Here is a 23,443-nt window from a genome sequence, read left to right on the forward strand (position 1 = left end):
AGTTTCTTACATCTGTGGTTAAGAATTTCATTTTTCACCACAGTGTGCTATATACACACAAACATTTGAAACAAAAGTTTCATAAAATATTTACACTTACTAAATATGAAACTGATATTTTCTAACCTATTTCATTAAAAAAAAAAAAGCTGCTCAATAAGTTGATTTCCTGGGCCACAGTTTATAGGATAGGTCATGACTCACAGTTTGAAAACACTGCTATACCTAGAGTGGAACCGGGGGGTTGTAAAGTACACGCATCTCCAACTTGAAGTGGCTGTATCATTTACTTATACCAGCATTTCCCCCCATTCTCCACCTAGGCCAAAACTTGGCACTATCAGACCTTAAAAATCGTGTTTATCTGAATGGGCATAAAATATCTCCTTTTAACTTGCATTTCTCTGAACTACATCTGATTATAGTTATTTGCGTTTCCTTTACTGTGAACTGCCTCTTTATATCCTTTGCCTGCTTTTCTATCAGACTGTCTTCTGATTGATTTGTTTCCTTTCCCTTTCCCTTCAGAGCTTCAAGAGGAGCCTGTGTTTATCCCCACTTCCTCGCCTTTCTTTTACTCTTCAACCCACTAAAATCCAGGTCAGACCCTCACCTTTCCAGTGAAATGTTCTCCCCAAGATCTCCAGTGAGCTCCTAATACTAAATGTGATGAAGGATTTCCAGGCCTACCCCGGGCCATGCAGCACAATTTCTACCTATACACTCCTTCTTGGCCTCCACAACCACTCTCCTGGCGTTCCATCCTTGGACCTTCTCCTATCACCAAGATTCCCTGGTCTAGGTCCTAAGCCTCTTAAACTCATGTCTCTCCTCCATTCCTGCTCATCAGTTGATACCCTCTCCACTACCATCTTTAGTCTTGCAACAGCCTTCCATCCGAGGTCTCACCCTCACCAGCCTACCACCTTCACTGCTATATGAGAAATGAATCCATGACTACAGTCCTCCAGGGGCATCCCACAGCCCCAAGGATTTGGTTTTGCAAGGCACTACCTAGCCAGAGACGTCACCGATACCAAACCACTTACTGCTGCCAAATGTGCCAAGCTTTCTTCTCACTCTTCTAATGGGAGCTCCATGCTCTCCTTCCCATGTGGGAACCACCACCAGGAAGGCCACCCCAATCCCTGCACCCTACAATTCCCCATTGACATCACTGCAAAGACTGACCACCTGCTGAGGTGCCCAGCTCCAGCACCTTGCACAGGGATTCTAGATGCCCAATAGATGCTGGTGGAATCAACACACACACCTCACTGAAAATGTACATCTTTGCCAAGCAACACCTCACTGAAAAAGGTACATCTTTGCCAAGCAATCAGGCAACGATCTTGACCATCTGAATGTGTGATGTGTGGGTATCGTGTTGCCTTGGATGGTAAGCCCCATGTTAAATATCTCTAGTATAGAGGCTGCTGAAACTATAAATGAGAACACTGTATCTGGGCAGCTCAATTCCTTCGGAGATAAATCTCTTTTCCTTCTATGTTTGTAGGGCAAGGATGTGGGAGAAAGTCCTTACCCATGTGCACTTACCCATGTTACTATGGCTGAAACCCAGGTTACACTCAATCTTTATATCACACTTACAGGGCCAGTATCATAGAGCTAATCCTTTAAAAGGCCACAGGTCAATGAAGAACCTGCTAAGTGTAGAAAAAGTTCAGTCTAACCTCCCACCACTCTTTGGGGAAAAGTGCAGAGTGCAGGTCTGAACCATGTGTCATTTTTGTAAAGGAAGAAAGTTTAAGACCTTCAGCAGAAGCATCAGGTGCACAAAAGCCTGAAGATTACCTGAAATGACCACCAGAGGGCAAGCCGCTGATCAAACCACAATAGACCACACTCGTTCCTTTTACTGTGCTTTCCTTTGCTGCCCTTCACAGATAGTGTTGTTGTTGTTTTTTTTCTTCAAATTGAAGATTTGTGGCAACCTGGTGTTGAACAAGTCCACTGGTGCTATTTTCCCAGTGGCATTTGCTCATTTTGTGTCACATTTTGGTAATTCTCACAATATTTCAAACTTTTTCATTACTATTTTGTTAATGGTGATCTGTGATCAGTGATCTTTGATGTTACTATTGCAAAAAGATTATGACTTGTTGAAGGCTCAGATGATGAGTATTTTTTAGCAACAAAATATTTTTAAGTTAAGGTATGTACATTGTTTTTCAAACATGATGCTACTGCACACTTAACAGACTACAGTATAGTGTAAACGTAACTCTTATATCTGTATCTGTATCTGTCTATCTCTGAGGTATGCCTATATATGGATTTTTTTTTCTTTCTTTTTTTTTTTGTGGTACGCAGGCCTCTCACTGTTGTGGCCTCTCCCGTTGCGGAGCACAGGCTCCGGATGCGCAGGCTCAGCGGCCATGGCTCACGGGCGCAGCCGCTCCGTGGCATGTGGGATCTTCCCGGACTGGGACACGAACCCATGTCCCCTGCATTGGCAGGTGGACTCTCAACCACTGCGCCACCAGGGAAGCCCCTATATATGGATTTTTATCCTCACAAAGAGAAGCATGGATAAATGCCATATTGTCTGAAGATCAGAAATGAGAGCGAGGTTCTTGTTTTCTCTCTTTTAAGGCGTGATCTCTTCTGCCCTCTGGTAAGATCAAGACAGTAACAGGTGGTCCCGTCACCCCACAAACCCCACCAAATGAAAGCCACAGAAAATTTTCAATTTACAGAACACACAGTTTTGTGTTTGTCTTACATAAAAGTTATAATCAGATCTCTAAAGTGCTTTAGGCTTTAAAACCCTTTGAGGGACTTCCCTGGTGGTCCAGTGGTTAAGACTCCGTGCTCTCAATGCAGGGGACCTGGGTTTGATCCCTGGTCAGGGAACTAGATCCCACATGCGGCAACTAAGAGCCCACATGCCACAACTTAAAAAAAAAAAGAAAGAAAGAAGAAAAGGATCCCATGTGCCGCAACTAAGACCCAGGGCAGCCAAATAAATAAAATAACAAACAAACAACCCTCCCCCAAAACAAAAAAAAAAACCCCAAACCAACAGATTCCAATTAAGGCATCATTTGTTGAGGACCCATGACATGGCCAAGCACTGTGCTAAGTGTATTCACAGATGTTAACTAGTTAACCTTATGACAACTCTGAAGCTGGCGTTAGGTATGACAAGTGGTCACATAGTTTCATTTATGTTAGCGAACTCATTTATTATGGAAATGAACCACAAGACTCATTAACATGTGGCTTTGGCTTTGGGTCAAACAGTATCACTCCATGAAGGACACGATGGACAGCTGTCCTCTGCATCATCAAGAGACCCCAGGGGGCTTCCCTGGTGGCGCAGTTGTTGAGAGTCTGCCTGCCGATGCAGGGGACACGGGTTCATGCCCCAGTCCGGGAAGATCCCACATGCCGCGGAGCGGCTGGGCCCGTGAGCCATGGCCGCTGAGCCTGCGCATCCGGAGCCTGTGCTCCGCAATGGGAGAGCCACAACAGTGAGAGGCCTGTGTACCGCAATAAATAAATAAATAAAGGGATGCTGCCAGATCATATCCTAATGAAAATAAAGTTAAAAAAAAAAAGAGACCCCAGGGATCCCAGCTACCCTGACACTGTACTGTGTGCTCCTACAAAGCCCAGATGGCTCTCTGGGTAGGGAAGGAAGAGACTAGAATGAAGAGTGCTCTAAAGAAGGCCATCTCTGGGCAGGGAACCTAGGCCCAGAGCCCACAGCCCCAGTCCGATGTCAAAGGAACACCCTTCTCTGGCGTGTGCCCTCAGCCTCCCTGCCTTGGGAGGCTCCTCCTCCTCTGCCTCAGGAGGATTTGGGGTTCCTTTTCAAGGCTTTACTGTTCCTTTCTGCTTTGTTCCTCTGCTAAAGCACCAACTCTCAAGTTCCAGAACAGTGTCTGGCACCTGGTAACACTGACGTCATTCCAGGACCTCAGCTACTTCTCTGTGCTCCATGGGAATCCTTGTTTTCTAGTGGGTGCATTGCTCTTTCCTACAAGGTGAGACATTCGTGCAGAATGGCCTAGACCTCTGGACACTAAAACACCATCTCACAAACCCCACAGATGCCCTGGTCTACATCAGGGCATGGCCGGCCCACCAAACCTCTTCACCTGCCAAAAGATACAGAATGTGGGAATCCAGGTGATTCAGCGAGGCCCAGCTCACAGCGTTCACCTGGTGAGGAAACACACAGCCAGATGGAAAGATTGGTTTGATGCCAACTTATGGAGAGAAACAGACAAATACTTTCTTATAGAACAGTAATGTGACTGACTGCTTTCTTCAGGTCTCACTCCTTGAATAGGGACTGGAACGAGCATTCTGAGAACAAGGAAGCTCCCTGCCCCACCGTGCAGAACCTTGAGGGGAAAGGGAAGAAGTAACCCCCAGGCCTCAGTCCTTCATCATCAGCATAGCATGGGCATCACAATGAGCCATCTGGTATACCCTCTGGTATAGGCCAGGGATGAATTCTCTGCAACGGATCTCACTTCACCCAGAAACCATTTTCAACCTGTGTCCATCTTGTGGCTCATGTCTCAACAGAACAGAAAATCAGCTTCTTACAGATGCAGCCATCACCCACTGCAATGTTAAAAGTTGCCCCCTAGATAGCAGGCTCCTTACATTTACATAAATGTCAGTGCTGGCTACGACTGACTGGAAGATTGACATAATGTTCTGATACATTGGGAGGACCCTCCACCCAGCCCTCTGTGGCCCACCTCCCAGGAACTCTGTCCTTTAGCATCGGCTCCTTTGGATCAACTTAACCCCCCTGGAGGGAAGTCCCTGCAACAGTTTAATTAAAGCAACACTGCTTCAAGTCCTCCCCCATGTAAATTCATTTCTCTTCCAAGACGAGAAACTAATGAGGCCCTTTTCTTCCCCTATGAGTTCTCAGGATCTAAAACTCCATTTTTTCCCTTGAGAAAATGAGGTAACCGAGCCCTGCCTTCTTCACAAAGCTCTCTCCTCTACTCTGAATTTGGCCAATTACTGCAGTGCCCTGGATCCAATGGCAGAGCAGGCTGCCATGGCTAAAGGGAAGCGCAGCGTACCTTCCGGTTGGTGAAGTAGAGGTTTTCATGCATGTGCACCCTGAGCGTGGGGGTCTTCAGGCCACGCAGGTTGATGATGCCATACTTGGAGCCTCCGACTTTGACATCGTTCACGGTGAAGAGCCGGTCACTGTTGGTATCCGCCTGGAGAAGGGAGGCGGACTGTGGGTGGCCTCCCAGGCTGAGCCACGCGGTCTGCCGAAAGACCGTCTACCTAGCTCCCACGCTCTTGAGTGTTTTCACCAGGTGAGGGTTCTCGCCCATGAGGAAGTGCGGAATGACCTGACTTGCCCCTACTTGGTGTAGCCATCACTGGGCAAAGCTGACAGGCATCTGGTCTCACAGTTCAGGAGCAAAAAAGGCAGTGAGGGGGCACGGCCAGTCTGCACAGTGACCCCTCTCAGAACTGGGTTTGGGAGAGTCCTAACGTCCACCCAGAGGAGTTTAGATGAGCCACATGGTGACAGAGCATGTGGCCATCATGAAAGCCACACAGAAATGTGGAAAATGCTAATTATAACTGCCAAGGGATAAAAGAGGAAAGCAAAATTGTATTCCTATTACATAAGCACTGTGATTATCACCTAGTAAAAAGAAAGGTATCGCATGGGGGAAAAAAATTACAATAAGAAAGATGGCACTGGGATGTGGGTTATTTTTAAGATTTTCTGTTTTCATTTAAAAAATGTGGTTAATAATTATTTCAAAGCAAAACCTTTATATGTTTATGTGTTTTTTTAAATATATTTATAAATATAACATACACAAATACACATGGGTTTGGGCGCTGGTGAAAACACACTCACTTTGCAAGTTTACTTGGCAAGAACAGTTATATTCCTGAAGAATCATTACCAGTGACTAGAGTCAGATCTGAAAACTCTGATCCCTGGGTGACAAACTGCCCTTCCCACCCCTCTGGGTCACACCAGCCATCCAGTCATCGTAACTCTGGATCATGGGGAGGGTCTTCCAAACACCAGCACGCAAAGTATGAAGAACAGGTGCTCAGGCCACGCTAAGCAGCAGGTGCAGTGATCTCCACTGTCCCCACCCGGTTTACTGAAGAACCCCAGGGAAGGGGCTCCTGAGGGGAACCCACCACAAGAAAGTATTCTACTTGATTCAGGTCAAACTGTTCCCCAAACACAGGAGAAAACATGAGTCCTGGCCCCTGACACTCCTTACGTGAAGGGTTCTGTTGTAGAGGTCCTGGGGCAGGACCTCAAGGGTAAATTCCGTAGCCTCAGCCTCCAGTCCTGTCAGTAGACCACCAGGCTGAGGCTCTCTATTTTGTGTCCTTCTCTCACTCTCCTTGGCTCTCTATTTTGTGTCCTTCTCTCACTCTCCTTGGCTGTCCCTCAGCCTCCAGGAAGGCCTCCAGGAGTTGCCAGTCCAGCTGAGAGGTCTGGCTACTTCTATTTGCAGTGGACCCTCTGGTCCTCTGCCAACATTTCTCTGCCCCCTGGCTTCCAGTCCGGGTCTAAACCAGAAGCAGAGAGATCATTTTCTGCTCCCCGCAAATGATGCAGTGGAGGTGTGCTGGATGTGCAGGCCCAGAGACATGGCCTGCAGGCCCGTTACTGAGGTCAGGGACAGAAAGCAAGAAACTACTACGCTGTTGCTACTGAAGGACACTGGTGCTTCAGGTTTGGCCACCAAATCCTGTCCAGTATGGAAAGGATCAGAAACCCCTGGTCCTCCATGTAACTTTTCAACTGTGTACACAACATACCCATGGGAAGGTTACTTTGTGATGGTTCTCTGTCAGCGTGTGTGGACCCCGGCTCTAATGTCAAATGACAGAGCTGTAGTGGGGGTGACAATGGTCACAGCACAGCCTGTCTTGCCAGCTTGGCATCTGCCAATGGGTAGCTGGTAGATGCTTGTTAAAACCATAAAACCTGCTTTCATGGCTAGTGGCTTCTACACAGCCAGGCTTGATGAAAACAAATGCAAAGCCACGAATTGTCCAGGGGATGGCAACTATGTCTCTGGAACCTACAGATGGCTCCCTCCCACTCACCAGTATCAGGTTAAATCGGTCACTTGCCAAAGCGGAGGGATCCGAGCTCTGAATTTGGACCTTTTTCCTCTGCATGCAGCTCACTCGCAGCTCATGGGCTAAACTGCAGAGGAGAAAGAGGGGAGCAGGGGAGGTATGGACATCATACCTAGATATCCATGAAGATGCAGGGGTTCTGCTCTGTCCCACACCCTGAAGACCACCTTCTCTCGTCAGCTCTCTCTCCATATTAAATCTCAGCAATGGAGCTGAGCAAGGCCCCAAAGAATCTCAATTTTAGAACTCTTAGGGAAACTGAAGCAAAGAAATGGGTGGCTCATTCACAGTGTCAAAGAAAGTCAGAACTAGAAGGACTTGTATTGGATCATCTAGTGCAACTCGTTCTCTTGAGATGAAGAGAATGTGCCTGAGAAATGAAACCACCTGCTGAAGGGCACACAGTTCATGAAGAGCCAGGCATGCAGCTGCCCATCCGGTTACTCCTTTTCCTCTCCACCAAAGACCGAGCATGTTTTAGGGTGAAGAACAGATCTTCCTAACTAGACCTTTAACTCTTTTCCCTCTCAGAAGGAGAGAAACACAGGACAAGCACACCCCTACCTGCCCTGGCTGACACTGCCTGCAGGGCTGGCCTTCCCTGAGGGGGCCTCCCTGGGTAGACCACCCACACCCATGTTGTTTCTTCACTGGCCCAGGTAGAGTGGGAGGCAGCAGAATGCAGGGGTTAGGAGCTCAGGCTGGGGAGTCAGACAGATCCCCCCGCTTTCTAGCTTTACCCTGAGCAAATCATTCCACTCTGAGTCTCAGTCTCTTCTTCTGGAACCTGGGGAAAGTGTCAACCTATCTCACAGGGCTTTAGTTAGAACTGTATCAGACATCACCAGTATTTAAAGTTTAGTACACATCCATTTAACGTTCCTTTTTTGGTGACAACTCATTAGAAGGAGAAAAAGAGGCAGAAGGCTGACGGGATGAAGTTAAAGGACCTTCTACTTAACTAGAAATGATTTACAAGTAACAAAGAGGAGTCATCTTGAGAAATTTCTGCCCAATTTCTCTGCCTAGATCCCCTCTCCTCACTCCCTGGCTCTAAAGGAAGGATGATTCTCTCAGGGCTGATTTCAGCAGCAGAAGCAGGCTGTCGAGCTGAAGCTCCTCAACTGTGAACACTCCTCACGGAGCAGCTACGTGCTCTATCCTGACAATTCTTGGATCATGGAAATAAGAAATAGGAAAAGAACATTCATGAAGAAAACATAACAAAGAGGCGTTATCTTACCGGCAGTAACTGGTGACGTTGAGAAAACCCAGCTTGCTTTTTTGTAGTAAGGAAGATGCATTAAATCCCAACCTGGCTGTTTTCTAAAAGAGAGAAAGATTCAGTGAAGTTTTATGTTATTGTATAATGAATTATGTTTTTAGGATTCTAGTCTCCTCTCCTTGGAAAGAGGAAAAGTCTATCACAAGGAAGCATGTGTGAGATGGGAAGTCTGCTCAGCACCTCTCCAAGTCCCCCATCAATTTATACCTGAGGAGATGAGGCCATTGAGCTAGTGAGTGCAGGAATGGCACTGGACACTCAGGTCTGTAACACCCTTTCCATTCGACCTACGGTTACTGTGGGGCCCAGACTTTCCATTCCATTGTCCCCATGATCACGGAAATGTCCTGGCATCTCATCTCCAGAAGGGGTACCAGAAACCCTTGTATCCAAACCACACACTCTGGTTTTCTATTTAAAATACACAGTTACAGAGGCTGTATTGGGCTGCTACCCAACAGTCTCCTGGGCAAGGACAGAATGTAAGAATTCCTGATGAAACCCAGCAAATAAGAAAAGGGAGGTGGTGGTGGGAGGAGATTTCTTGCCTGTTCTTATTCTCTTCATCAGGTTCCTGTCAGGGAAAATTCGACGCCACCCTCCTAAAGTGCGCTACGCTGAGGGTTACAGGGGCGTTTAATTGGCACCTCCTTGTGGCAGTGGGTGGATGCTGGCAGGAGTGGAGGGGACAGGGCAGCTCCTGGGGCTGTGGAGCCTACCTTTCCCTGCTTGTCCTCTTCCTCTAGCAGCTGCAGCCTTTTGCTCTCCATTTCCTTCTGCCGGATGCTCTCCTTCGTGAGGGGGTTGCAGTTGTTATGTCCAGGGAGCAAGCGGAAGTAGCGTTTCTTTTCAGGGTCAAAGTAATAACCTGGTAGATCTTTAGTCAAAAGAAATAAAATCCAACTTAAAACACCGTGAACCGAGTCACCCAGCGAGAAGCCCAGGGGCCTGCCTACCACCCCTCACAGCTGCTGGTCTTTCCTGAGGGACAGGAGGTGGGCTAGCGCTGCCAGTCACCATCCCGGGCCCAGTTCAGTCCTGTGGGGAGCTGTCTGCCTCAGGATCACGGTTCTTGTTTCAATTTGCTCCCAGAATTTCCTCCAAGCCAGGAATGGGCTGATGACACACATGGAGTGTACCCACACACAAGTGAAGACACACAGGGCTGAGGAGAAGGGCAGCCAGAACAGACATAACTAGATGACGAGGCACAACTAGGTTTCCTCTTTCCCCACAGGCAGGGCCGGAGGAGCCCTGTCCAGCAGGCTGCCTTACCTGGCACAGAAGAGCTGCCCGCTGTGCTTGAGGAGGTCGACGGGGCCTCATCATCGCTGTGGCTGGAACTCTGTGGGCTTTGCTGTACCCTTGTATTATTCCTGTTGACACACAGTCAGGGTTAACTTGCAGCCAATGAGTCCCAGTCATTCTTTGACTCTGGGGTCCTGCAGTTCCACAGCCTTCACCCCAACCCTCGATTACTTGGGGAGCACTGACCCCTCTTTTTCTTGGAAGCAGTTTACCTACTGCAAATACACCAAAGTTAGGGCACGGTTTTTGGTTTCTCATCCTTAAGAGGATGCAGGTCACAGTAGTTCCTCTTTTGTATCTCCTCATTTGAGCATTTTGTGAGGTCTTTTGGAATTTTCCAGACGAAAATGAGAACAGAAATCTTGGCCAATAAGAATTTTACCAGCTGGGCTCATTTGTCAGCTCAACAGTAGTTACAAGGCCAGGTGAATTTCATTTTTTATTGGATTCAGCAGTACAAAAGTTTAAATTTTACTTGGTTACTCAACCCTGCAGATGGAGAAACTGGGGTTCAGGGCACAGAGGTGATTTGCTCAGCAATACCGGGATAGAGACATGGTTTAAATACTCATTTTGCAAAGCTACAAGCAGCTTCTGTGGCAATTATAGGCTGAAGGATATAATGAAAGAACAAAAGACCTAATTTAAGAATTCTGGTAAAATCCACTTTAAAATTAAGAACTTCCCCTGCCCCCTATAACACCAAAAGGAATACAAACTGCAAAACTAGGTTAAAGGAATCAAAGAACTCTCTCTTTTGTCTATAAATACTAACTATGCACAGTTTTAGAGAAAATTATTTATTCTCCCTTTTTACGGCCCAGAGCTTCCTGAGGAAGCTCACGTGTGATCAGCAGCAAGCGGAGGAAGGATTAAGGGTTATGACAAAGGTCTACATCTCTAGCCCAAGGACCGCTGCCCCATTCTTTCCACAGGGAGCCCGGAAGGTGGCTGTCCAGCCGGCTTCCACGTGACTGCCAAGCTGAATCAAGACTCCCTCGCTGTGCAGATCACAGTTTGCTGCACGACGCGCTCTTGAGGGAAGGCCTGGGGCCCAAAGAGTATCCATGGCTCTCCTCATGAAACATACAAACACTGAGTACCTGTCCTGATCTTTCTACAGTATGGGTCATGTTGGGGACTTTGGTTCAGAGTCCCTATTATTCTGCACCACATGAGGTCCACCATATACACAGGGCCTACTCAGAGACAGGCAGCCTGATGGGCCTTTACATACATTATTACGAACCTCACAAGAGAAGTATGGTACACGAAGAGTGACTCAGGGTGATTAAATAGCTTGACCAATTTCACACAGGAAAACGTAGAGCGTCAAACCCAGACTTCCTAATTCCAAAGCCCTTGTTTCTTCCACAACATTCTGATGCTTTTTTTTTTTTCTGTTTGAGTTAATCTGTTCTAGAGAAGCATACTGGCATTCGACATCTTCTGACCCTATAGCTAGAAATCTGTCCATTTTAAAAGGAGATCTGGAGTGTGAAAGACTTTTGAAATTGGCATACGGGTCTCCTTTGGTGAGGAGAGGGCTGTGCAAAGACTTCCTATGGCCAGAAGTCACGTCAGCAGCCCTGAACTGTGAAGAGGTATCCTCTCCTGGGGTGGGGTGGGGTGAATCATGTTCTGAGATAAGTAGAGTGTGGAAAATATTTATTATGGGGATTTCACCTAAGTATACACTGTTTTATTTTTCAAGCTGGGTGGTAGGTACCTAATATTCATTGTATTATTCTTTATACCTTTTTGTGTTTATTAAATACTCTATTGTATTATATATTATATAGCCTTACTTAGGATTTAGGCTGAATTAATGAAATTAGGTTTCCAGAAAGCTACTTTCATAGGCTGAAAAAAAAGAAGAAGAAAGACTAAAAAATGGAGAAAGAGCTCCCCAGTTGTATCAGATAATGTTTACTTCTAAGCCTGTGGCTAAGGCTCCAGCCAGAAGTCATGGTCACAATGAAAAGAAAGACAAGTGTGGCTACCTCCTCACTACTCAAAGTGTGGCAGGCAGGCTGGCCCCCAGCAGACATCCCCTTGGGAGCATGTGAGAAGCACAGACTCTAGTCGGCCCGACCTCAGAGCCTGCATTTTTCTGAGACCCCCAGGGAGTCATGTGCATGTGAAGGTGCTGTCAGCGCTAGTAAGACACTGGGCAACAGCACTTGCCTCTCATTAGGACCATGCTGTCTGAACCAAGGGTTGTGTCGGTGGCTCCTTCTCCCATGTCTTCTACTCTGCCCCCTGCTTTTATGCATTTCAGCTGCTAAAAGAGAAAAAGAAAGAAAATTACATACAAATGCATGTGTGCACACCTTTCTCTTCTGTTTGCTTCTTGATAGTTCCTTCATGCTCAGAACTAGGCAAAAGGATGGCCCAACCTGGGTTATCATTAAAGCCGCCACCAAGCCTTACCTGTAGGACTACCACCAGGTGGACACACAAATAAAACCCAACGCGTCTGTAGCCATCTCTCTGGCTGCAGTCCTCTTACCTCACAGCTGATGCCTGGCCCGACAACCTGCCAACCTCCATTCCCCAGGTCACTGTGTGACGTGTTGACAGACTCACAATTACTTTCCAACAACAGTCTGAGCCTGGCATGAGAACCCTCCTAAGCTAGTCTTCTTTTCCTTACCAGATTAACTCCAGAGCATATAATAATTTTTCTTTTGATCCACCCACATCCCTGTTCATAGAGAATAGTTAATCGTGAACACTACCTCTTCCTCGGTTTCAGTATCAAGCAGGAAAAATTGTGAACAAATTAAATGGGGCCAGTGGCATGTGACTTCTCAATGTGATTTAGAGAGTGTTTTAGTTTCCTGAAGTACACTAGCTGTTAAAGGGAAGGATGTGCACATGCATTTGTTGAAATAAGGAATGATGTCTTAAAGACACTGATGTTGCCATAACTATTTTGAGTGGCTTTTTCAAGTCTTATCTTGTATGGCCTGAATTTATCACTTACTCATCAAATCATCAGTTGTTTTAACACTGGGAATCACATTAGGAATTCTTAAAGAGACTGAACTGTAGTACACAGACCAGCTGCTGTGAGTTTCATGCTTTCCCAACACCTGGTGATCCTTTCCCCACTCAGTGGAGACACTGTGACATCTTACCGAATACACATTAAAAGTATATTCAAATGCCGTTAACAAAATTAGAAAAAAATTTCTAGGGCTGAATGCAACCAAAGAATAGATTAGAAAATCTATTTGCTTTTATTTTCCAACTTCTACTTTTGAGTAGGAAGTGCCTGTTAGCATCAAACAGAGCACCAGAAGTCTGGACCTACATTCCAGAATTCAGTATTTACCCAATGACTTCTGTGTCAACCTATGATTGTGAGTTGGGGCTATTCGATACAAAGGAAGAGATATTTAATGAGTATAGTACTTAACCAAACATTTCATGAATTCTGTAACGCAGTCCTTGATTTGCCTGCTTCAGAGTCAGTGGGAAGCAGACTCCACAACCTGGATTAGTTTAACCAGCCACTCTCTAGTCCTCTGCCAGAATGAATAAGCACTACTAAAGCTCATCAATATAGCCATGCCGACTTGGAGTCATCACAAATGTCTCACTTTCATCCTCTTCTGGGACATTCTAAATTGACCTAGTTTTATTTATTCCTAGTCTGATTCACTCCCAACAATCCAGGGTGTTATCACTCTCCTAAAATCCCTTCCCACTTCCTCCTAGTCACACTTAGTAGACAGCATAGCTCCCTACCTCACCCAGAAGAGAGATGTTACCAGTACGAATACCCCCAACTTCTTTTTCATCCCCTCCACAAAGGCCTGCCTTTACTAATTCTTATCATCTTCTTTTTTGTCTTGGAGAAACAGGTGTCCCTGTGCCTTTTCCAGGCAAACCCATCCCTCCTGGCTGTTGATCTCATTTCCTTCTCAAACTCTGCAGACATCTGTGTTCATATATGTTTAATCAATCTCCCCCTCTCCTTATCTCAGCATATAAACACGCTCAGGTTTTTCATTTGTATGTGCTCCACTTCCAACCCAAAAGGAACAGAAATGTTCTGGAAGCATGGTCTATATGTACACACTCCACTTCTTTATTTTCCAATCATTCTTCAACTCACTGTAGTCAGGCCTCCTCCATCCTCACCGTTCTGCTAAAATGCTCTTGCTGAGGTTAATGATCACCTACTTGCCAAAGTTAGTGGTCTCTTTTTAGCCCTTATTCCTACAACACATGACACCACAAAGCTTCACCTTCCCTAGGTTTCTGGAGTATCTTTCTCTTGGTTCTCCTCATACTTGTCAAGTTCATCCTTCTCTAGTTTCTCTGGGGTCACCCACTCTGTGTTTAACAACGTTCTGTCCTAGATCCTCTTCATTTTATACTTAATACAATCTCACCTGCAAACACCGTTTCATTTCTAACATAGCATCAAGTTCTTATAAAAAGGCTGCCTCCTGTCTACTTTCACAGACCATGTTCCAAAGCGAGTTGATGATCTCTCCCTAGTTCCTAGTATGCTCTTTCACCTATCCGTATTTCCTTTCTCTGAAATTCTACCACTGCCCCATCCCCATCCAAAAATATAATAATTTTATTCATTTTCCTCAGCAACCACTTTAATGGCTCCTGAATACCACATGCATAGGTTTCCCTTTGGATCAATTATCTTAAGCCTCAGACAAAGAATAAAGTTGTATTTATTAATTAGTTACGTTACAGGTTAAAGGCACTATGCACAGGAAGGGAAATACGTATGTATGGATGGTGATAAGAAAACTGGTAAGAAAAATAAGCCATACTGACATAAGATTATCATTATTACCAACCAACTCTACAAAAAAAGAAAACTTATTTAGATTGCACATTCTGTACATGATTCCAGTTTGCTTTAGTTATGAAATGATGCATGAATAGTGGAAAAGCATAGGTAACGGCGAGTCAAAGGCGTCAGATCACCCATTAGGAGGCAGGGCCATTGGCCCACTTGCACCACTGTCCTCAGTAGAGCACTGCACTATCAGAAGGACATGGTAAATAATGAAATAAATGGTGAGTGCTGGTTTTGGCCAAAGACAATATTTCTAAACCACCACCTCACACAAGCACAGGTGCAGGCACTGCAGTGGGAGAGAAGGGAGTGATGGCTCTGAATGCAAGAGCCAGAGGGGAGAGTGAGTTTGAACCCAGTCTGTCAGGCAAGGTTGGCAGAGTGAGGGGCCTGCAAGCAGTTTGGTATGGCCACAGCCTAAAGTACAGGGGCTGGGAGATTAGGCTAGAGAGGCAGGCAGGGTCAGATGCTGAGGTCTCTGGGTGCTTGGTAAGTTCGCTGAGTAACATGACTAAACCTGCATTTTAGAAAGGCAGCGGTGGAGGGAATAAGTTGGAAGTTAAGGACTGCTGTAGCAACTCAGGTTACATGAACCCACCAACATGGAAGTGATACTTGGGATAGAGAACCCTGAATTTATAAAGATTTAGGAGGTGAGTTTCATGGGAGAGGTGGAGAGAGAGCAGCTGAAACCTGATAAATGAATAACTGGTAGTGTTCTGACCTGAGAGACAAGGAGGAGGAGCTGTTTGGGGAATGAAGACAGTAAGTCTGATTTTGAACAAACCAATCTCAAGATGTTTGTAAATAGGGGTCTGGGAATTCAGAGGGAAAATGAGGCTAAAGATATAGATTTGAAAGTCACCAGCACATGGTAACAGAGTGAGACAAATGTGGCTCCAAAGCCAAATATATATATATAGCAAAGATTAAAATTCAAAATTGAGACAATTTTATTGGACAGTAATATGAAGTCAGCACAATCAGTTTTTAGATTGGTGTTTCTCAACCAAGGGCAATTTCACCCACCAGGGGACATCTGGCAATGTCCAGGGACATTTTTGTTTGCCACACCTTGGCGGCAGGGAAGGGTGGGCTGCTATGGCATTTAGCGGGTAGAAGCCGGGGATGCTGCTAACCATCCTACAATACAGGACAGCACCTTACAACGAATTATCCAGCCCCCGATAGTGCTGAGGTTAGGAAACCCTGCTCGAGACAGGGAGCGCTCCATTATAATTGTCGGGGTGAAATGCTGAATCCCAGCTCCTCTGGAGCCACTCTGCCAGGCACAGACATTAAATGTGTTGTGTAGGCTGAGCTTGGCTTTGCCTTTTACACAAGCTTTCAAGTACTTGAAGGATAAAGAATAATAATTTCTAAGAGACCATTATTCTGGAAAGACAATGTTAATCTCAAACAAATAAACAACCATGATTTAACTTTTTGGAAAATGACTGAGCAATAATTATCAAGTAATTTAAATGTACATGCCTTCTTCTGGGAATAGATATGAAGAAAATAATCCAAAAGGTTGTAAGAATTATATGCAAGATATTTACTACAATTTTCCAACTCACTTTCTAAAGCTAGTAGTCCTCTGTTGCCAAAACCAGACAGAGGTATCACAAGACAAGAAAACTATAGATCAACCTACCTTATGGACACAGCCACAGATCCTCAACCAAATCCTAGCAAACCAAATCTAGATGCATATAAAAAGGCTAATACACCATGAGCAAGTAGGATTTACCCCAAGTTCAACATAGGAAAACCAATCAATGCCATACACCATATTAACAGAATAAATGAGGGGAAAAACCTCCACGTGATTTTCTCAAGAGATGCAGAAAAAACACCAGACAAAATCCAATACCCTGTCATGACAAAAACTAGGCACAGAAGTAACTTACACAACTTGATAAAGGGCATCTACCCCACAGCTAACATTGTAATAGTGAAAGACTGCAAGCTTTTCTCCTAAGGTTAGGAACAAGACAAGGATGTCTGTTCTTAGCATTTCCACTCAACATTGTACTGGAAGTTCTAGCCAGGGGCAATTAGGCAAGAAAAAGAAATAAAAGGCATGCAAACAGGAAAGGAAGAAGTAAAACTATTTCTATTGGCAGATGACATGATGTTATACATACAGAAAATCCTAAAGAATCCACACACACACACACACAAACTACTGGAGCTAATAAATGATTTAAGCAAGGTTGCAGGATACAAGATTAATATATAAAAATCAGGGCTTCCCTGGTGGCACAGTGATTAAGAACCCGCCTAACAATGCAGGGGACACAGGTTCGAGCCCTGATCTGGGAAGATCCCACATGCTGCGCAGCAACTAAGCCCAGGTGCCACAACTACTGAGCCTGCGCTCTAGGGCCCGCAAGCCACAACTACTGAGCCTGAGTGACACAGCTACTGAAGCCCGTGAGTCTAGAGCCTGTGCTCCACAATGAGAAGCCACCGCAATGAGAAGCCCGCACACTGCAAACGAAGCCAAAGATAAATAAATAAATAATGTATAAAAAAATCAATTGTACATCTATACACTAGCAATGAATAATCTAAAAATGAAATTAATACAAAACCATACAATAGCATGACATTACATTAGCATCAAAAAGAATAAAGTATTTAGGAATGAACTTAACAAATAAGTGCATAACTTGTACACTGAAAGTATAAGACATTGTTGCAAGAAATTACAGAGGACCTACATAAATGGGAAGACATCCATGTCATGGATTGGAAGACTTAACATGGTCTACAAATTGATGTACAGATTTAACGCAACCACTATCAAAATTCCAACTGCCATCTTTGGAGAAATCGACAAGCTGATCCTGAAATTCATATGGAAATGCAAGGGACACAGAAGAGTGAAAACAATCTTGGAAAAAAAGCAAAGTTGGAGGACTCACACTTTCCAATTTCAATGCTACAGTAATCAAGACACTGGTACTGGCACAAGGATAGCAACATAGATCAATGGAGTAGAACTGAGAGTCCAGAAATAAACCGATATACCTATGCCAATTGATTTTTGACCAAGACCATTCAGTGGGGAAAAAAATAATCTTTTCAACTGCTCGGACACCTGGACACTCACCTGCAAAAGAATGAATCCGATCCCTACTTCACATCATATATGAAAATTAACTCATGGATTCAAGCTCTAAAACTATAAGACTTTTATAAGAAAACAAAGGTATAAATCATCATGAACTTTCAATAAGCAATGGTTTCTTAAATATGACACCCAAAGCACAAGAAAAAATAGATTAAGTAGACTTCATCAAAAGTAAAAACTTTTGTGCAAACACACTATCAAGAAAGTGAAAAGGGGGCTTCCCCGGTGGCGCAGTGGTTAAGAATCCACCTGCCAATGCAGGGGACATGGGTTTGAGCCCTGGTCCGGGAAGATCCCACATGCCATGGAGCAACTAAGCCCGCGAGGCACAACTACTGAGCCCGCACACCTAGAGCCCGTGCTGTGCAACAAGAGAAGCCACAGCAACGAGAAGCCTTGCACTGCAACGAAGAGTAGGCCCCGCTCTCCACAACTAGAGAAAAGCCCGCGCGCAGCCACAAAGACCCAATGCAGCCAAAAATAAAATAAATTAAAAAAAGAAGCAACACCATTCACTTCAAAAAAAAAAGAAAGTGAAAGGACAACCCACAGAATGGGAGAAAATATTTTTAAATCGTACATTTGATAAGGATCTAGTATCCAGAATATATAAACTCAACAAGAAAAAAATAACTCAATTAAAAAATAAGGAAAAAAATCTGAAGACGTTTCTTCGAAGATATACAAATGGCCACTTAGAACACGAAAAGATGCTCATCACTAGTCAATAGGTAGATGAAAATAAAAACCACAATAAGATACCACTTTATACCTACCAGGATTGTTATAGTAAAAAAAAAACTAACACAAATAACAAGTATTGGTGAGAATGTGGAGAAATTGGAACTCTCATACACTGCTGGTGGGAACGCAAACGCTGCAGTCACTTTGGAAAAGTTTGGCAGTTCCTCAAAAGGTTCGACATAGAGTTACCATATGACCTAGCAAAATCCAGCAGAAATGAAAACATATGGCCATATAAAAATCTGGACAGTAGTACTCATAGCAGCATTATTCATAATTGCCCCAAAGTGTAAACAATCCAAATTTCCATCAACTGATGACTCAATAAACAAAATATAGCACATCCATACAACAGAATGTTATTCAGCCACAAAAAGAATGTAGTACTGAGGCATACTACAATGTGGATGAACCTTGAAAACACTATGCTAAATAAAAGAAGTGGGACACAAAAGGCCACACACTGTATTATTTATTTGATGTATATGAAATCTCCAGAATAGGCAAATCCAGAGAGGGAGAAAGAGAGAAATGGTTTTCCAGGTGCTGAAGGAAGAGGGGTTACAGAACAGGGAGTATAAAGGTTCAGGTCCTTTTTTTATAGCTTCTCGAAAGTCTACTTTTCTGTTATGAATAATTGCTTTTTCCAGTTACCCCACATGAGTTGATAAAGACTCTGATTAAATTGTTTTATGTTTCCAAGAATAACTGTTATATCTTTTTATTATCTAGGTGGCAGCTTAGAAAAATTTTTATAGAATTTTAAATGATTTATGGTGTTCCATGTGTTCTAGTTTATGTTTTTCTAGAAAACATTCCACCAAATTACTAGCTTTCCAAAGGCTGTAGTACCATTTATAGTACTTTAGTATGACAACAGTTTAAAAAAATTTTTTTAAATTGAAGTATAGTTGATTTATAACGTGTTAATTTCTGCCATACAGCAAAATGATTCAGTTATACATATATATTCTTTTTTAAATATCCTTTTCAATTATGGTTTATCATAGGATATTGAATATACTTCTCCGTGCTATACAGTAGGATCTTGTTGTTTATCCATCCATTCTATATATGACAGCTTACACCTGCTAACCCCAACCTCCCCCCGCCCCTCCCCCCTGGCAACCGCAAGTCTGTACTCTATGAGTATGACAGCAGTTTTGTTTTAAAGCCAGAATCAAGTTGAATGTGACTCTAAACTAAAATTTATGCTTTGTTCATTTGTAAAACATGGATATATTGGTGTCATATTTCCTTTATTCTGTTTGATTATACACTTGTTGAAAGGTAAATTTACAGATCAAATGATGAAACTTCATGTTTCAGTAAAAGTTTTTTCAAGAAAAGAAAACTTGTCTTTTTATTTAAAGCTTCATGGGATAGAATTTATATTTAATCAAAATGACTAGATAGGATCCTTTTGCAGAGTCAGTCTAGAAGAAGCTAAATGGAATTGGTAGATCTTTTGGTTTTTGATATCTACTTTACTATAGGACTCCCAAGCAGGTACAGTACATTAATATGAAATACTTTGAAACCCATAATCTCAAAAAAAAAAAGTGTGGGAGTTATACAAAAAGATCATATATCACTAGGTAGGAAGTTGAAATGACTGGCTGTGTAATATTTTTTAAAACCTTCATTTTGGATCAGCATACATATCCTTCCATTTTTCTCCCCTATTTTCAGTAGCATTCCATTTTGATGTTTAGCATAGCAAGCCAGAATAAAGTTTTATAATTCAGCAATCCTGAATTCTGAGTCATATTAAGATAAAAATGGAAATGAGACATGTACTGAGGAAAATTAATTTTCTTCTTCTGTAATGTCTAATTCATCTTCTTCTTGCTGATCCCCTTAGTCCACAAGTGGACACCTGTCCTGTTGCAGACACTTAGCTAAAAAAATCTCTGAAAAGGCAACTCTGAATTTGCTCTTACAATATACAAGTGAGATGGATAATCGGGTGAATACCAAGAGCTTCTGAAAACCTCAAATCTCATCAATCTTTTGTATATTTTGGTAGGCACCAGTGTATACCTCTGAAGCTTTGCTCTGAAATAGCATTTCAGTAGTGATAAATTCTGAAAATACAGTCTTTATATCCTTTACTTTCTGCTTTTCAAAACTGCCAGCAGTTTCCTCCAGATGAGCGTTGTTTGCACAGCATCCAGGGTAGCTCTCTGTAAGTGGGTTCGCCATGAAATAACAGGTCCAGCGGATGGATGTGCTGACTTGTCCTTTCTACTTCACGTAGCTGCTTAGCTTCTCCATTCCTTGATGTTGATGTCGCTGTAAGGTCATCCCGTTTAATTTCTACTATGGTTCCTTCGGCCGCAAGTCTCAACTGTGGTGGCACACCGATAATCCTTAAGTTCGGCACACTCCCCAGCGGTTTTTCCGGCCCTTGTTCAAATCTGGGGTCTCTGTGGAGACCCTCTCGCAGGAGAGTCGGCTCTGCCTCCCAGCCGGGCAGTTTTCTGCGCAGGCGCGCCGAAGACTTGGCACAGCTCTCCAAACTGCTTCCGGTTTGAGCGGCCCAGTTTCCGGGTACCGCTTCCTTCCCCTCCCACAAGACGCCCTTCTGGGCCTGGCCGCCAAGTTCTGCCGGTGCCACCCAGAAAAGGCCCGGCCTGGGGGCCTCAGGCTTGTGGGGTGGTGGGCAGCCTCCCTCCCGGCCTCTGTGAGAGGTGGGCCCGGTCTCGGCTGCGGCCCACAGCCGAAATTCAGCACGGAGCGGAGGCTCCACTGCTCGCACCCGAGCAGCCGCCTCAACATCCTGCCGAGCACGTGGCCCGTGGCCCCGGGCCTGGAGCCTAACAATGCCTCGGCCTAGGCCGCGCCGGGGCCACAGTGCTTATTTTTGGGGTGATGAAAATGTTCTGGAATAAGATGGTCGCACGACCTTGCGAATATTCTACAAAACCTGCCAAACCGTACGTACACTGTTAAACGGAGAATTTTATGGTATATGAATTATATCCCCCAAACAAAAAAAGATTTTCTACTACAGCAGTACTATACCATTTATGAGTGAGGCACATCCTAAATATCCAGCGACAGGTTCATGGGGATTATAAAGGATACTGGACTGCAGCGTGGAAAACGCTAACGCCACTGGTTTGAAAAGCCCTACACAAAATGGCCTCCACAGGGGGCTTGCCGTGGCCACCCTGCGTCGGCGTTTATTTAAAACTCTACCTCACAAATGAGGAAACGGAAGCTTAGAGGGCCAAGCATGGTGCCCCGAAAGACACACTGCGTGGGGGAAACGGCATTCCACCCCTGCTGGTCCGGCCCCAGGACACCACCTCAACTACAATCTCCACCGTTATTTAAAACTGGAGTGTGGAGCTCTGGACTTTTGTTTCCTCCAGGAAGCAGTGGCCTCAGTCTTCTTTCCTTTGGGCTGTTTCTGCGTCTGCCAAGGTCTGTGGACCACACCACGCCCGTCCAGGGGGACGGGGTGTCATGGTTTCTAAGGATAACTGGGGAGACGACGAGGCTTCCTGGACACGGCGAGCGCTAGAGTGGAAGGCGTGGCTTTGTCGCTACCGTAACTCGGTGTGGAGGTTACCTCGGGAAGCTTGGCTTCATCCCACGGCTCCGTCACTTTACTAGTTCGCGAGTTACCTCGGGTAAGTAACAACCTCACTAGGGCTCTTCTGCGTCTGACGGAGGTATTACACTACCACCTACCTCACTGGGCTGGTGTATGGAAAGCTTAGTTAATGCCTGTAAAGCAGGTGGCAGTGCCTAAGCACTCACGAGGCGCTTGCGTTAGCTGTTATGCTGACCTGTTTGAAAAAATCAACCTCAACCTCAACTTTCAGGTAAGCCGCCACCAAGGGCCCGCAGTCCAGCCACTGGCAGGTGTTGGGTGGCAACTTCACATCAGGAGTTAGAAAAACGCTCCTTCAGGGCGGACACGGAGCGGTGACACTCGGGGTCCCCCTCCCCCCGTCTTTACGGCGGCAGATCCGACAAGACGCGCGAGCTCCACCCGCCCACCGATTCCTCCCTCACAGCCGGAGCTCGCCGGCCCAACCAGCCACCCACGCCAGGGTCGTGCCGGCGTTCCACGTGCTCGGCTCCTCCCCGCCCCTTTCTCGGGCCTTCCCCCGACCCCCATCCCACCCCGAGCTCTGTCGGGGTAGCAGCAGCCGCCCCTGGACCAACGCCAACAGTACTTCAGTCAGCGTAGACTTACTTGATCAGAAGGGCCTTTTCGGCTCTCCCTCGGGCGCAGGATCGGCAAGAGTGGGAGCGAAGCGTAGAAGGACGCGGAAAGACCGAGGTCTAGAATCTGCCAGTTAGTTGTGTCCGTTCTCGCGTTGTCTCAGCGGATAGGGCCGTGGCGGCCACCCCTTCCTTCTCAGTGGACGCGTTTTCTGACTGTCTACGCCAATGGGGCGGATCTTAGGGAGGGGGAAGGGATTGGGAGCTCGGCTCCGCCCAGGCCTGGTGACGATGCAGCGAGTCGGCTGTAGGCTTGATTGGGCTTGGCGCGTTTGGGGCGGGGCCGGGCGCGCTTGAGGGCAGGGCCGGGGCGGGGCCGGAGGCTGAGTTCGGACCCCGGGAGCTCCGAGGCTACCTCTTCTCTAGCGGTGGGAACCCCACCCAGCACCGGGTATTTTCTGTGTCCAACCCGGTTGACAGGGAAGCCCTCTCGCCGCTGAAGATCCCTACCTTTAAAACTGTTACTTAGAGACGAGGAAAGATTGTGTTGTGGAAAGGTCGAAGGAGTCTCTGAGATGAGTGTGAGGAAAGAGCAACGCGTGTTGAACTGGTGGTGACGTGTTTGGTTGTGACCTCTGGTAGCTGAGGCTGCCCACCCTAGATCTGCGTGGCTCCAAGGTGCAGAGGAGCATGCTCTGAACTTCAGTCAGGAGGCGTTAGTTCTAGATCTAGTTCTGGTTCCTTCTTGCTGTGTGACCTAGGGCGAGTCTCTTCCCTTTCTGTGCCTTGATTTTTTAAAAAAATT

General features: G+C 45.4%; 1 protein-coding gene and 1 pseudogene across 8 annotated transcripts in view; both read right to left on the reverse strand.

Moving 5' to 3' along the window:
* Positions 1–22,832, reverse strand: part of DCAF4 (DDB1 and CUL4 associated factor 4) — a 41,330-nt gene extending 18,498 nt beyond the window's left edge. For 6 of the 8 annotated variants that reach the window (XR_009538917.1, XR_009538918.1, XR_009538913.1 and 3 more), the window contains exons 1-7: positions 22,670–22,832; positions 9,701–9,801; positions 9,145–9,302; positions 8,384–8,466; positions 7,105–7,207; positions 5,079–5,222; positions 4,142–4,191 (exon numbers count right to left, since the gene is read on the reverse strand). Coding sequence is in view for 4 of the 8 variants with exons in the window: in XM_060139926.1 (XP_059995909.1) it covers positions 4,142–4,191; positions 5,079–5,222; positions 7,105–7,207; positions 8,384–8,466; positions 9,145–9,195 (431 nt within the window). In the remaining 4 variants the exon portion in view is untranslated. Of the gene's footprint in view, positions 1–4,141; positions 4,192–5,078; positions 5,223–7,104; positions 7,208–8,383; positions 8,467–9,144; positions 9,303–9,700; positions 9,802–11,920; positions 12,018–22,669 lie in introns of those variants that run through there. The other 2 variants (XM_060139942.1, XM_060139934.1) reach the window with 2 other exon arrangements.
* LOC132527734 (CBY1-interacting BAR domain-containing protein 1-like) lies at positions 19,847–21,699 on the reverse strand (annotated as a pseudogene).
* Positions 22,833–23,443: the final 611 nt, after the last annotated feature.

The sequence above is a fragment of the Lagenorhynchus albirostris genome, chromosome 1, assembly GCF_949774975.1.
Source record: "Lagenorhynchus albirostris chromosome 1, mLagAlb1.1, whole genome shotgun sequence".
NCBI lineage: Eukaryota > Metazoa > Chordata > Mammalia > Artiodactyla > Delphinidae > Lagenorhynchus > Lagenorhynchus albirostris.